The sequence below is a fragment of the Anoplophora glabripennis genome, unplaced genomic scaffold, assembly GCF_000390285.2.
Source record: "Anoplophora glabripennis isolate ALB-LARVAE unplaced genomic scaffold, Agla_2.0 scaffold195, whole genome shotgun sequence".
NCBI classification, from domain to species: domain Eukaryota; kingdom Metazoa; phylum Arthropoda; class Insecta; order Coleoptera; family Cerambycidae; genus Anoplophora; species Anoplophora glabripennis.
This window is the reverse complement of record NW_019416334.1, coordinates 547,050-559,728: the sequence shown is the minus strand read 5'-3', so window position 1 is coordinate 559,728 and position 12,679 is coordinate 547,050. Positions and strand designations below refer to the sequence as shown.

Genomic DNA, 12,679 nt, shown 5'->3' with positions numbered 1-12,679 from the left:
TATTGTGCCGCCAAAAGTTAAGCCCACGTTTTTTTATGCGCATAGAAAAATGTTCATTTTTAGTGATATTTGAAAGCCAAAAAGCCAAAAATCTCCGTGGATATACAATTCATCCAAACCAAAACAGATACCGCCTAGTCTATTTCTTCACTTTCACTTTCATCACAGTGACATATTTCATACTCGTCCAATGGAGTTTGTACAAGTTTTTTCCACTGGTGTGCTAAACTTGTTAATTCATCTCTTAGTTTTTGAGTAGTTATTTCTGGTTCATATATGACCAATTTCTCACACAGTTTGTTAAAAATTGAAGCTTTCAAGCCTCAGATCACATGTAATTGTCGGCCAAGGTGAAGTCGACATTTCTTATTTTACTGCCCTAGGTTAATATATACTTTTTTTCATTTCTTTCCAAATTTTTTTCATTGATTTTTTTCGAATTTATTGCTCAAAATTTTTTCCAATTTTTGTTTTTCAATTTTTTTTTTCAATTTTTTTTTTCATATTTTTTTCAATTTTTTTTGAAATTTTTATTTCAAAAATATATTTCATCCTTCTACACCGCGGACCGGCCCAAAATGACCGCGGCCCATCGGGAAACCTCCCGAGTTCCCGCATAGCCAATCCGCCTCTGGCAGACAGTGTTGTTATCTTTTCTTAATTAAATAATTAGCCCAAAATTTATTAATCTTATGTCAGATATACCTACGATATTTGTGTAAACACTTTCCAAATTCTAGTTAGAAATAAAATAATGCAATAACTTTATTTACCAGAAAAATGCCAAGGTATATAAAAACACGAACATGTTAGCTTTATGTTAATATAATTAGATACAATAAATTGAAAGTCAGGGAAAACTAACGAACACTATTAAACAACCAATTTCTCTACATCCTGGATGACCCTGATTTCCGGTAAACTTTGTCACTGAATTGAATAGTGACGTCTTGCACCCTCATGTTGGGGGTAAGGAATTCTCGCAGGTTAGTGACTCCATCTCTTGCTTGCCTGTCGAACGGGTAACCCATAGACCGACGGTCGGGATACTTCTTGTCCTTGATACCGCAGAAGCTGTCAGCGTTCTTGCAAACTCCTGAAATGTCCTGGTCGATCTAAAGGAAAATCAAATAGGAATCGATTCTGATTCAATCGGCATTTTTTTGAAAAGTAAAGTGGTTGTTTTAATAAGATTTTCGAAAAGCTCCCTTTAAGAACGTTTCAGCTCCATACAAGCTTTATACAGAAAACCATAATTAACAATGGTAAAACTTAAAACAGCCAAATATTATTCGAACAGATTTAGTACCACAAGGATCAATTTTAAGACCACTTTCATTTTATTTTTTAGCATAATGACGTAGCGACGAAGTGATAAATCTTCAGAAAACATATTTTGGAACTAATGAAGGTTAAAAAATATATACAGGGCGATTCAGAACTTATCCAAAAAAATTTGGGAATAGATGCGGCATGAGAAATGGAGTCAATATTGTAAAAAAATTTGTTGTAAAATCCTTATAGTTTCCGAGAAAAAAAATATTGAAGTTATAGTACATTCAACGACTACATAGTTGGACAACTGTAGTCTCTAGCGTCATTCGCAATGCGCGTGGAGAGCCACGTGGCCTCAGCGACTCCGAATACTGAAATCGGATTTTGCAATCGTCGTTGCAATAGTATTTACCTGTTATCTGTTCAATCGGTTTTTTAGTAGTTAGTGTCAAAAATGGGTAGTTAGTGTCAAAAATGGTTTGCGTGTATAACAACTCGGAGTTCATGGATATCGTTTTAATTTATGGTGAAGTATTTGTGATATGGTGAAGCAAGACAACATTTGTGTTAGTTCGTAGAAACTGAGTAAGACGGACCTAAATATGTTTACACGTTGGTAGATAAAATTTTGAACAATTGTTGTAACATCGGGTATGTCAAATGATTTTATTATTTAAAAACACAAATTAATTGTATTAATCAATAAAGGCAAAAGCAGTTGAATTTGCCGATATAAAATAGGTGCGATAAAATTCTATTTACATATTTCTTTCCTTGCGAAAGTTTTTGTCCGTTTTTATCACACCGCCATGCCGGTCGCATTGTGCGAGGTCAGGTTTTACAGTGGACCAGTTTCCAGTGCCGTACAGAAGTGTATTTTTATATCATTTTCGAACTGCCCTTTTTGATTTTTTCTTTACAAAATTGTATTTGTAAGGGTCCCTTGTACATCCAGATTTTTTTTTTTGGAAAAGTTCTGAATCACTCTGTATTCATAAAAGACAGGAAAAGATAGTATATCTACATAAAAAAATCTCTTACTTTGTCGTCGTCGTAATTAGAGATCATCACGAACAACTGACAGGAAATGCCCTCTGGTGCTCCCTTGGGGATGAGCATGTGCTGGGGCCAACCGCAACCGCATAAATTGAACTGAGCTTGTGCATCGTCTCCAGTAGGCCTATTGGCGTCCAGGTTGCGGAATGTCCGTTCGAATGGGATCGTCACCGAAGACTGGGTGGATGTACGTTTGATATTGTTCTCCCCTTGATTCACTACAAAAATTGTTAATTAGTCGCAGTTATTAAGTAACTTCAACAAATGTTTGAGATGAGATGGCGCTTGATTAGGAACATGAAAAAAATAAACTTACAGTTGACCTTGAACTTGTCCAGCTCGATGAACATTAGCCTCTGCTCCTGGAACTTCCACGGGTTGCCGCGTTCGTCGAATTTTGGAGACAAGAAGATTCTGCAGGTGCCTTCCTTGACACCGCCACTCGTGTTGCTGACGACGATGTTGTAAGTGAACTCGACGTGCTGCAAGTGCGTGAACCTCACGAGGATGGAACCCCGGGGTTGGAAGTCGAGACCCCTGGACAGGTCAACGTCAGACTGCTGCCACAAGGTGTTCAGGATGTTCTTGCCTTGGCTGGATTCAATGCTAATGTGGTCCACTGTAATTCCGGGATTATTTAACTGAAAATGGAATGTATTGAATTAAAAAAGAAGAGTCCCAGCAAAAAGAAACACTGTTTTAATAGATTCTCGGAGAGATAGACAGGCATACAGAATTTGATAAAAAAAAATAACGTTTTGGGTATACAATGAGCATTCGAATAGGGTATAATGCCAATTGGATTGTAAAATGATGCCGTGAATTTCTAACTGGTTTCTAATCGGTTAATATTTTATTTATTTGAAAGATATTTTGTTATGTAAATGTCAAAATACACTGAATAAAATATTTCCACTATTGAGTTCTGAATAAGTCAGCATTTTACCCTTTCTTCTGGATATCTTGGTAAAGCGGATTTGTACTCCTGGAAAAGATCATCTATGTAGGCGTGCCATCTGTAGAAGACTGGGTCGCGCATTGCTGTAGCAGAATCACCAATAACACCAAAAGGTTCCTAAAAAAAATCATTCGTTTCTAAGCAATTTTTTTATAAAAAAAAAACAAGAGGAAACATTGCACTGCGTTTTAGAATATTATAGAGTATAAACATTTTTTTTTAATTTCAAATTCTCAGTGTTAAGGTTAAAGAAAAATTTGCTGGTTATTAAAGTATATTAAAATGAAATGTGTTGTTTCGCTGCTTCTGTTGCTCACCAGATGTCTGTGATCGGGATCGTGAATACAGGCAAAAAACATATGGCCCATGTTGTGTAAGTCACCATAAAAACCTCTATTTGGAGACAAGATGCTGGATTCGACCATGTTTCCAAGTATGTCGATACCTCCAAATTCATCCAGTTGCGTTTCACTTCCGTCAGCCTGTGAAAATTAAAGACACTGAATGTGTATAAAATCTAAAGAAAGTAGTAAGGACAAATAATTTACTATTAATTTTCACCATTTCCAATACTTACATTCCTTACTGCACCCCTGCCGATGGCCTCGAAAATTCTGTCTCTCCATCTCTCCATATCGTCGATGTCCAAAACGACTTGGTCTGCATCTCGTTTCAAATTGCTCAGTTTCTGATTAGCGGATCGAGCAGGCCAGGTTCTGCTCGCTACCGCACTGTCGAGTTTTGGGAAATAGGCTTCCTTGATTTCCTCTTTCCAGTTTATGAAGCGCTCCACACGTTTTAGCTTGTTGCATAGGCGTTCGAAATTGTATCTGAAAATGAACGTTATTTAATTGGTAAAAACATGAATTTTTGTAGTTTTAGTAGTTACCTTGCCACGATTTGCTGATGCATATAGTAGAAGAGTTCCCCTCTCCTATCCTTATCCACCACTTCCCTGGCTGCTTCGAAGGGATACACCAAGTGCCAATGCCAATGGTGAAGGTTGATACCCAAGTCTTCCCTGAAGTAAGCCAGACGATGTTCCTCTTCTAAATCTGAGGCTGTGAAGTCCTTGTCAATTAGAATTGGTGTCTGAACAGAGTACCATATATTTATTGGATGCATCAACCAACGTCAAAACAATATAGTGTAACAGAATGCCAAAAAGTAACAAATATATAAAGCAGATAAAGTGTTGACAGCTCACACTAAATTGAAATTTCCAATAAAACATTAAAGTATTAAAGTAACTTACTCTAGAGTCTTCTGGAACTACTGTAGCAATTTCTCTGGCGGCGTTGAACACCTTGGCATCGACAAATTTATCAGGGAAAGACTGGATAAAGGAAGGCAAGTCCAGATTTTGAGTGTCTGGCCTGTGCAGCAAGGCAACGGAGAGGGCGTAGTTGAACAGGTAGGGATTCACCCTGTCTCTGGCGTAGACAGAGACTGACAAAAGGTCATCGACGGTCTTCATGCCTAAGGGATAACGGAGAGAGAATAAATTAATCAAAATGTTTGTTTTAATCCTGCGGATATAGTCGGCACAAAAATCAAAGTAGTACCATCATCTCCATCTCCAAAGAGGTATCTAGAGATTTCCGTTTCGAGTTCTAACTTTAAAACTACCTTGTATATTTTGATAAAATTTTGGTGCAATGTATGTATTAAAATCTGTTTATTGCTAATTCAAGATATCCAAGAGTGAATCAGCAAGACATATTTTTGTTTCATTTCTTTTGATAAAATGGTCGAGACAATTTGCGTTTGAAACCACATTAAAAACAATTAGTACAAGGACAACAACCAGAGTTCAATTAGATACGAATTATTCCATGCATTGCGTTTTTTTAACTTTGCAAATCTAAAAACCATTGAAATAGCCTAAGAGGAATAAGTTAAAGGTTATATTTACTAGACAAGTGTTCAAACTGTGGTACCTATTTAGTGATCTAAAATAATAATCGATATGCCCTCCAAAGGGATAACGGAGAGAGAATAAATTAATCAAAATGTTTGTTTTAATCCTACAGATATAGTCGGCACAAAAATCAAAGTAATACCATCATCTCCATCTCCAAAGAGGTATCTAGAGATTTCCGTTTCGAGTTCTAACTTTAAAACTACCTTGTATATTTTGATAAAATGTTGGTGCAATGTATGCATTAAAATCTGTTTATTGCTAATTCAAGATATCCAAGAGTGAATCAGCAAGACATATTTTTGTTTCATTTCTTTTGATAAAATGGTCGAGACAATTTGCGTTTGAAACCACATTAAAAACAATTAGTACAAGGACAACAACCAGAGTTCAATTAGATACGAATTATTCCATGCATTGCGTTTTTTTAACTTTGCAAATCTAAAAACCATTGAAATAGCCTAAGAGGAATAAGTTAAAGGTTATATTTACTAGACAAGTGTTCAAACTGTGGTACCTATTTAGTGATCTAAAATAGTAATCGAAAACGGGATGCATTGTAAACTGTAAAAAAATAATAACAATAAATGGTCAAAACCTATAACTTGAAAACTCTTATAGACAGGGCGGTATCTGTTTTGGTTTGGGTGAATCGTATATCCACGGAGATTTTCGGCTTTTTGGCTTTCAAATATCACTAGAAATAAAAATTTTGTATGCGCATAAAAAAACATGGGCTTAACTTTTGGCGGTACATACATTAACATACATGTTAAAAACATTTAAAAAATGTCTTATTTTTCTTCCTATTTAATTATGCGTTCTTTCAAGAGTTGATTTTAGGCGAAAATGGAAGAGGCAAAAAATATTTGTAATTAATTTTTTTACAAAATATGACTAGTTACAAATCGAATGAATCATGATTAATATTGAAAAAATCGAAAAAGTCGCCAAAAATGGGGTTAAAAAAACATTACTTTTTTTGGGGTCTTTAAATTGGGTATAGGACCTTCATACTTGACTCAAGAAAACTTCATGTTATGTAGAATCGTCACACCAAATTTCATCAAAATCAGTTCGATAGATTTTGTACAATAATTTCGCAATCCAGATTTTGAAAAAAAATTTTACAAATTTTCAAAATATTGCACAGCAAAAACCAAGGCCCTTAGATACTTGAAAATTTATTCATATATAGAAGGGCTCTCAAGCTTTCAAACGCTTTTTGAAAAATTCGAATCCGTCAATTAGGAGAGCTCTGGCGCTTTTTTAAACATTGGTCGAATTTTTGCACTTATAAACAGAGTAAATTTAAAAAATTTTAATATCTCAGCTTCTAGAGCAGGGGTCGGCAAGTAATTTTAGGTGGAGTCCGGATACTTTTGAAAATTTTTAACTAGGTTCAGAAAAAAACTCATATTACTTACTAACTTTTTGCATTCACAAAATAATATGAAATACAATAGATAGGCATATTTGTATTCAAAAATCAATGGAAGAAATTACATTTGCGGTCTTGAGTCAGTTTTTTTTACTAAACTACTACCCATTAAAAAATGATAAGCGTGGTATTCAAACGTATTGTTGTCTACAGGAAAATATAGGTATTTTTAAATAATTTGAGTAATTATACTTTCAAAAAATTTTTGGCGGTCCAGTTTTTTACGTTTCGCGGTCCGGATCTGGACCGCGGTCCGACAGTTGCCGACCGCTGTTCTAGAAGTCCCATTTTGATGATTTTTTAAAATTGACGTCTGGCGATTAAAAAAAAACAATTAGCGCATTTTCAAATGCCTGTCGTTAATAATTATTGGTCTTTCAACAGTCCCATAATTATTTATCTTTAAACTTCCTTTAATTATCAACTTTATTTTTTTATTGTATCAAAGGTAAGTGCATAAACTTATATATTGTTTATCAAAGATCAAAAACAAATTTATTTAAANATTTTGATGAAATTTGGTGTGATGATTCTACATAACATGAAGTTTTCTTGAGCCAACTATGAAGGTCCTATACTCAATTTAAAGACCCCAAAAAAAGTAATGTTTTTTAACCCCATTTTTGGCGATTTTTTCGATTTTTTCAATAGGTAATAATCATGATTCATTCGATTTGTAACTAGCCATGTTTTGTAAAAAATTTAATTACAAAAATTTTTTTCCTCTTCTTTTTTCGCCTAAAATCAACTCTTGAAAAGATGCATAATTAAATAGGAAGAAAAATATGACATTTTTCCAATTTTTTTAACATATTGTGCCGCCAATAATTAAACCTAGGTTTTTTTATGCGCATAGAAAAATTTTCCTTTCTAGTGATATTTGAAAGACAAAAAGCCATAAATCTCCGTGGGCATACGATTAAAAAAATCTGAAAGACATGTCCAAAATCTGTTTTCACCTGAAGCTTCCTCTCTAAAATAATAATCGATATGCCCTCGAAAACGGGATATAATGGTACATTATAATTATTCTGGAATACCTAAGAAAATGTCTATTAGCCTGGCAGCTATTTGGCGATGTTTATGGATGAAGAGGGAGAAGTTCTCATCTCGGCGAAGCTTCATGACATCGTCCAGAGGAGGAATTGAAATCTGTTTGACTGCAATTTTTGGAATCTGGTCTTCTCCCTCGGATTGGCCAAAACGCGACATCACTACAGTTCCAACGGATTTGTATTTGTCGGGCTGTAATTATTATTAATTACTGAGCTGTTTTAATAATAACAGGTAACAGTGAACATACCAAGTAATCTAGAGGAACATCAAAGACGCACTTCTTGTCTCCTTTGGGCATAAAACAGGGTTCTTGGGGTCTGTCGAATAACAGCAGAAAATTGCTTTTGTCGGACATGATGAAATAGGTCCGTCAATTCCGTTACTCTAAAAATGATTATTAAATAAATGTGAATTCTCTCCAGCGCGGTTCTATTTCATTTTATAAAAGTTTAAATCATTAAAAGGCAATATTTCGAGTAAATAAACTCTATTGCCTTAAACAAACAAAAAAAAAATCTACGATCACATACCCCCAATGATGAATACAAACAGGGTCGCTGATGTGTATCGAAAAAGTGAATTATTCCCTAAAGTCAGATAGCTATCGAAAAATAATAAGACACAAACGTTTTTGTTTTTTTTTTAAATCTACTATAAGAAAAGTTAAGTACCTACACAGGATCAGTCAAAATGTCATGACGAAACAAAGGTGCTTTATAGGCCAAGAAATATAGAGTTGGACGCGACTTTTTGTTTCGGCAAGCTGAATTTATCACTATAGATGCTAAATATTATGTACAATAACATATTAGTTTCCACAGTCATAAAAATTGGGGGGAAGATTGTTTACAGGCTGGTTAATTGTATAATTTTTACGTAAATTTACGTTTTTCGCTTATAACTTTTTCCGTTTATTTCCACGAGAAAACAGTAAAGTACTTTTTTTCGCTTCATAAAACCTACAAGACTAGCCCGAACGTCAAAAAATATTGATTAGATTAAAAGTTATAAACAACAGAAGTTTATTTATGACTTTTGAATTAAACATCTATAAACTGCGTGCGTTATTATTACCAGAACGTTTTGGCATCGCATCCTCTCATTCTTTATCACTGTCTAATAACTCACACGAAATCTGGAATCGGTAAGTTGAATAGTTTACAAGTTATGGCCTTATAAACAAATTAACTAATTATTAGTCTGTGCAATCCCGAGCATCTTCCACAATCGCACTACTTTTTTTCATGGTAGATTTCATAATAATGCATTGAAATCTATCTTTTTTTTTTTAATTTCAAATTTGCAACCTGGAAAGTATTTTTATTTTTTAGCCTTAGTTGCAAAATGAAATATACGACGCACACGCGTGATATAGTTATATAGTATAAGATATTCGGAACACTCATGAAAACAGCTGTAGGTTAAAAAAAATCATCAAGATTCGTTTAAAAACAACGGAGTTACAGACTGTCAAATATACTATTTTCAAGCAAATTTCGCTTTTTTAACAGCAGGACTATGAATATTATCGTCATTTTCTTCGGACTCGCTGTCGTACGCTTCCCCGATCCTTCCACTGATTTTTAACAATATTTCTTATGCATTTAACATACTTCCACAAATAATATATTTTTGTCTGGGAAAGTACTCGGGTTGCCGGTTATGACAGTATTTTTTTTGCCGCTACCAACCTAAGTTGTTTAACAATATGCCGTCAACTTTGAGTCTGTAACTCCGTTGTTTTTCAACGAATCTTGACGATTTTTGTTTAACTTAAAGCTCTTTTCATAAGCTTTCCAAATATGTAATAATATATAACTATATCACGCGCGTGCGTCGTATATTTCATTTTGCAACTAAGATTAAAAAATAAAAAAAATTCCAGGTTGCAAATTTGAAATTTAAAAACAAATTTATAGATTTCAATGTATTATTATGAAATCTACCACGAAAAAAATCAGTGCGATTGTGGAAGATGCTCGGGATCGTTCAGACTAATAATTAGTTAATTTGTTTATAAGATTCAACTTACCGATTCCAGATTTCGTGTGAGTTATTATTAGACAGCGATAAGGAATGAGAGGATGCGATGCCAAAACGTTCTGATAATAATAAGGCAGTTTATAAATATTTAATGCAAAAATCATAAATAAACTTCTTCTGTTTATAACTTTTGATCTAATCAATATTTTTTGACGCTCGAGGGCTAGTTTTGAAGGTCTTTTGAAGACAAAAAAAAAGTACTTTACTGTTCTCGGAAAAAAAATTAAAAGCGAAAAACGCGAATTTACGTAAAAATTATACAATAACCAGCCTGTAAACAATCATCCCCCCAATTGTTATGGCTGTGGAAACTAATATGTTATTATAGATAATATTTAGCATCTATAGTGATAAATTCAGCTTGCCGAAATAAATGGTCATTTTCCAGCTCTTTTTCCTGGCCTATATGGGCTACAAGGCTACATGGCCCCAACTAGCATTAACTTGCATCCTCAATATCTAGTAAACAGCTAATTAGTAATTAATAATTTTCTAAAATCATATCTCCAAATATTGCTCATTGAAAACACATTAACTGACATAGAGAAATTGAATAATGTAATGTTTCAAATAAATATTTTTGTTGCTCTAACATCACGCTTGACAAAAATCAACAAGTAAAAATAGTCGAGTTAGAAAGATATCTTACTATTCCCACATTAATAGTTAGAATTTAGTTCATCAGGTGGCCTCCTTGCGAATGGAATTAATGAACATTAATAAAATAAAATTACATTATTTGCATACCTAGATTTTTGGTATTATTTGGCGTCATCTGATAGGATTTCTTTTTTTATTTATTTGAATTAGCTTAACATCTTTATTACTTTACTACTTTAATACATTCGCTTAGGTACTTATTACACTTTGATTCAGCTTTAGCTAAAGAAATTGACACAGTGGATTAACAAAACATTAAAAGCATATTATGGACTTTAGTGTAAGTATAATACATCTTTCTCACTATATTCAAATCCAGAATATTGCACTTATATGATATATGTACATATACGAGTGTAGCGTATAGTATAAACAATACAAAATTTAATATTACGCCAAAAATTACATTTGAAATATGCTAATCAGCAAGATGGAATCTAGGCGAATTAGCCAACAGAGCTTAATAAATATTAAAAAACCATTGACAATCAACTCGCATTAATTAAAAAAATACTATTTACTGAAGTAAGTACCCAAATGCATTTAGTAACACATTTAATCTACTCTATTTTTAATTTAAAATAAAGGTTTTGCAATAAAAATAATAAATATTACTTAAATAAGTATATAAGAAGAAACATACATATATAGGCATAATTTTGAATTAATTTGGCTAAAATAAAAAAATCTACTTACGAACAGAGCCAAACGTGTTAGTGTGGCTACTGGAAAAAAACTGAAAAATTAAGAATATCCGCTTTTATATAAATGAGAAGAGATTTGTGGTCGCAGGCTATCAGAAAAAAAGAAGAAGAAAGTGGTGAGAGAGAAATAAGCAATCCAGACATCATCCAATATCAAATAGACAGGAAGTAGTCTCTAAACCTCTGATATGGCGTTTTCTCTGGAAATTTAATATTAAATATTACTCTACAAAACAGGCTTTATTTAAATGTCCTTGAGTCAAATACACCTGCGGTTTCCTTTTGTATAACAGTAGTTCTGATAATTGTGAAATTAAAAAGATACGCAAAACCGGAGACGATGGGTGTAACAGGATTTCCCTTGTTAAAATGCCCCTTAAAAGTTAATCCATTTTTATATTATTTGCATTTTTGATCACTCATAATGTTATGCCACAACCTACTAACATTTTCCTCTATTTATTGGATATTTTGCCACCTGTACAAAAATATTGAATTAATGGAACAAATTTTTACGCCAAGAGGATCACTCTAGGGTTATTTTGATTAAACTATTTTTACTAAACCAACGATTCATATTGAAAAAATCAGCGTATTTGGATTGATTTTTCAAAAAATTAAATTCTTAATAGTAAAATGAAACAAATAAAAAATGTAATATAGTAATATGCAATCATCTTGTTCAAGAGTTTTTTAGAATACACTCAAAGTGTACCTACCTAATAAAAATTACACCAGCCTAATCTTTTGACGCAAAGTAATTATTATCGTTATTACAGAAAGATTATTTACTCTGGTATACATTAAATTTGCCTTCCCCCCTGGATTTCGGATTAACGGCGCTCATGACAGCATTGACAGCCAACTATTAATTTTAACTACTGCAGATTTAACTTTTGGTAAGTCTCAAACTTCATTTCGTTTTAAAATGGTGTGGTTTATAGAAATTACATAAAAGAGTCAAACACTAAAGATATACCTATTTAATTTTCCACCTCTTTTTTGGATTAATTAATAACACTGACAAAAATCAATATCAGTAATTAGTCCAAGTTAAAATTAGATAGCGATTATACTAAATGTACGAGTATCCAACTTTTTACTTTTTAAGCAAACTTTTTCTTTTCTCTTTGAGCTAATTAATCACAAAATTAATCCATGAATATAATTTGGAGAGTAGTAGGAGGATTATAAAACCCTTTTATTAAAATGGATGAAGATACTACGGAGTTATTAAAGAATATATATATTTTTTTTAATAAAACTAATTTAAATTATAAAATAATCTATTGGTCTAATTAATATATATCTATATAATATATACCACCAACTATTATTTTTAATTTCTAAACTTGAACTTTCATTTTAAATAATGCTGTAAATTATTTTAGAATCAGTTTATTTAAACGCTCATCAAAACAAATGCATTAGGGTTCTGCCTCAAAATAATTATAAAAATAAATGTTGGTTTTCCCAAATTCAAGTTTTTGATTATTACCACGACCCACCTTTATTTTCTAAATTAAGAATAGGTTTCTATGTCTCCTAAAATTCATAAAAAAATT

At 32.8% G+C, this 12,679-nt stretch overlaps 1 protein-coding gene across 1 annotated transcript in view; it reads right to left on the bottom strand.

Annotated features, from left to right (window-relative positions):
• The window catches only part of LOC108904736, a 26,571-nt gene extending 15,363 nt beyond the window's left edge, over positions 1-11,208 (bottom strand). Inside the window, exons 1-11 of the mRNA XM_023454148.1 lie at positions 11,107-11,208; positions 7,955-8,091; positions 7,692-7,896; positions 4,545-4,768; positions 4,179-4,381; positions 3,867-4,119; positions 3,607-3,771; positions 3,278-3,406; positions 2,648-2,972; positions 2,317-2,549; positions 895-1,115 (exon numbers count right to left, since the gene is read on the bottom strand). Coding sequence (XP_023309916.1) covers positions 895-1,115; positions 2,317-2,549; positions 2,648-2,972; positions 3,278-3,406; positions 3,607-3,771; positions 3,867-4,119; positions 4,179-4,381; positions 4,545-4,768; positions 7,692-7,896; positions 7,955-8,062 — 2,066 coding nt within the window. The 5' untranslated portion in view covers positions 8,063-8,091; positions 11,107-11,208. The remainder of the gene's footprint in view (positions 1-894; positions 1,116-2,316; positions 2,550-2,647; positions 2,973-3,277; positions 3,407-3,606; positions 3,772-3,866; positions 4,120-4,178; positions 4,382-4,544; positions 4,769-7,691; positions 7,897-7,954; positions 8,092-11,106) is intronic.
• Between the last annotated feature and the right edge of the window lie 1,471 nt (positions 11,209-12,679).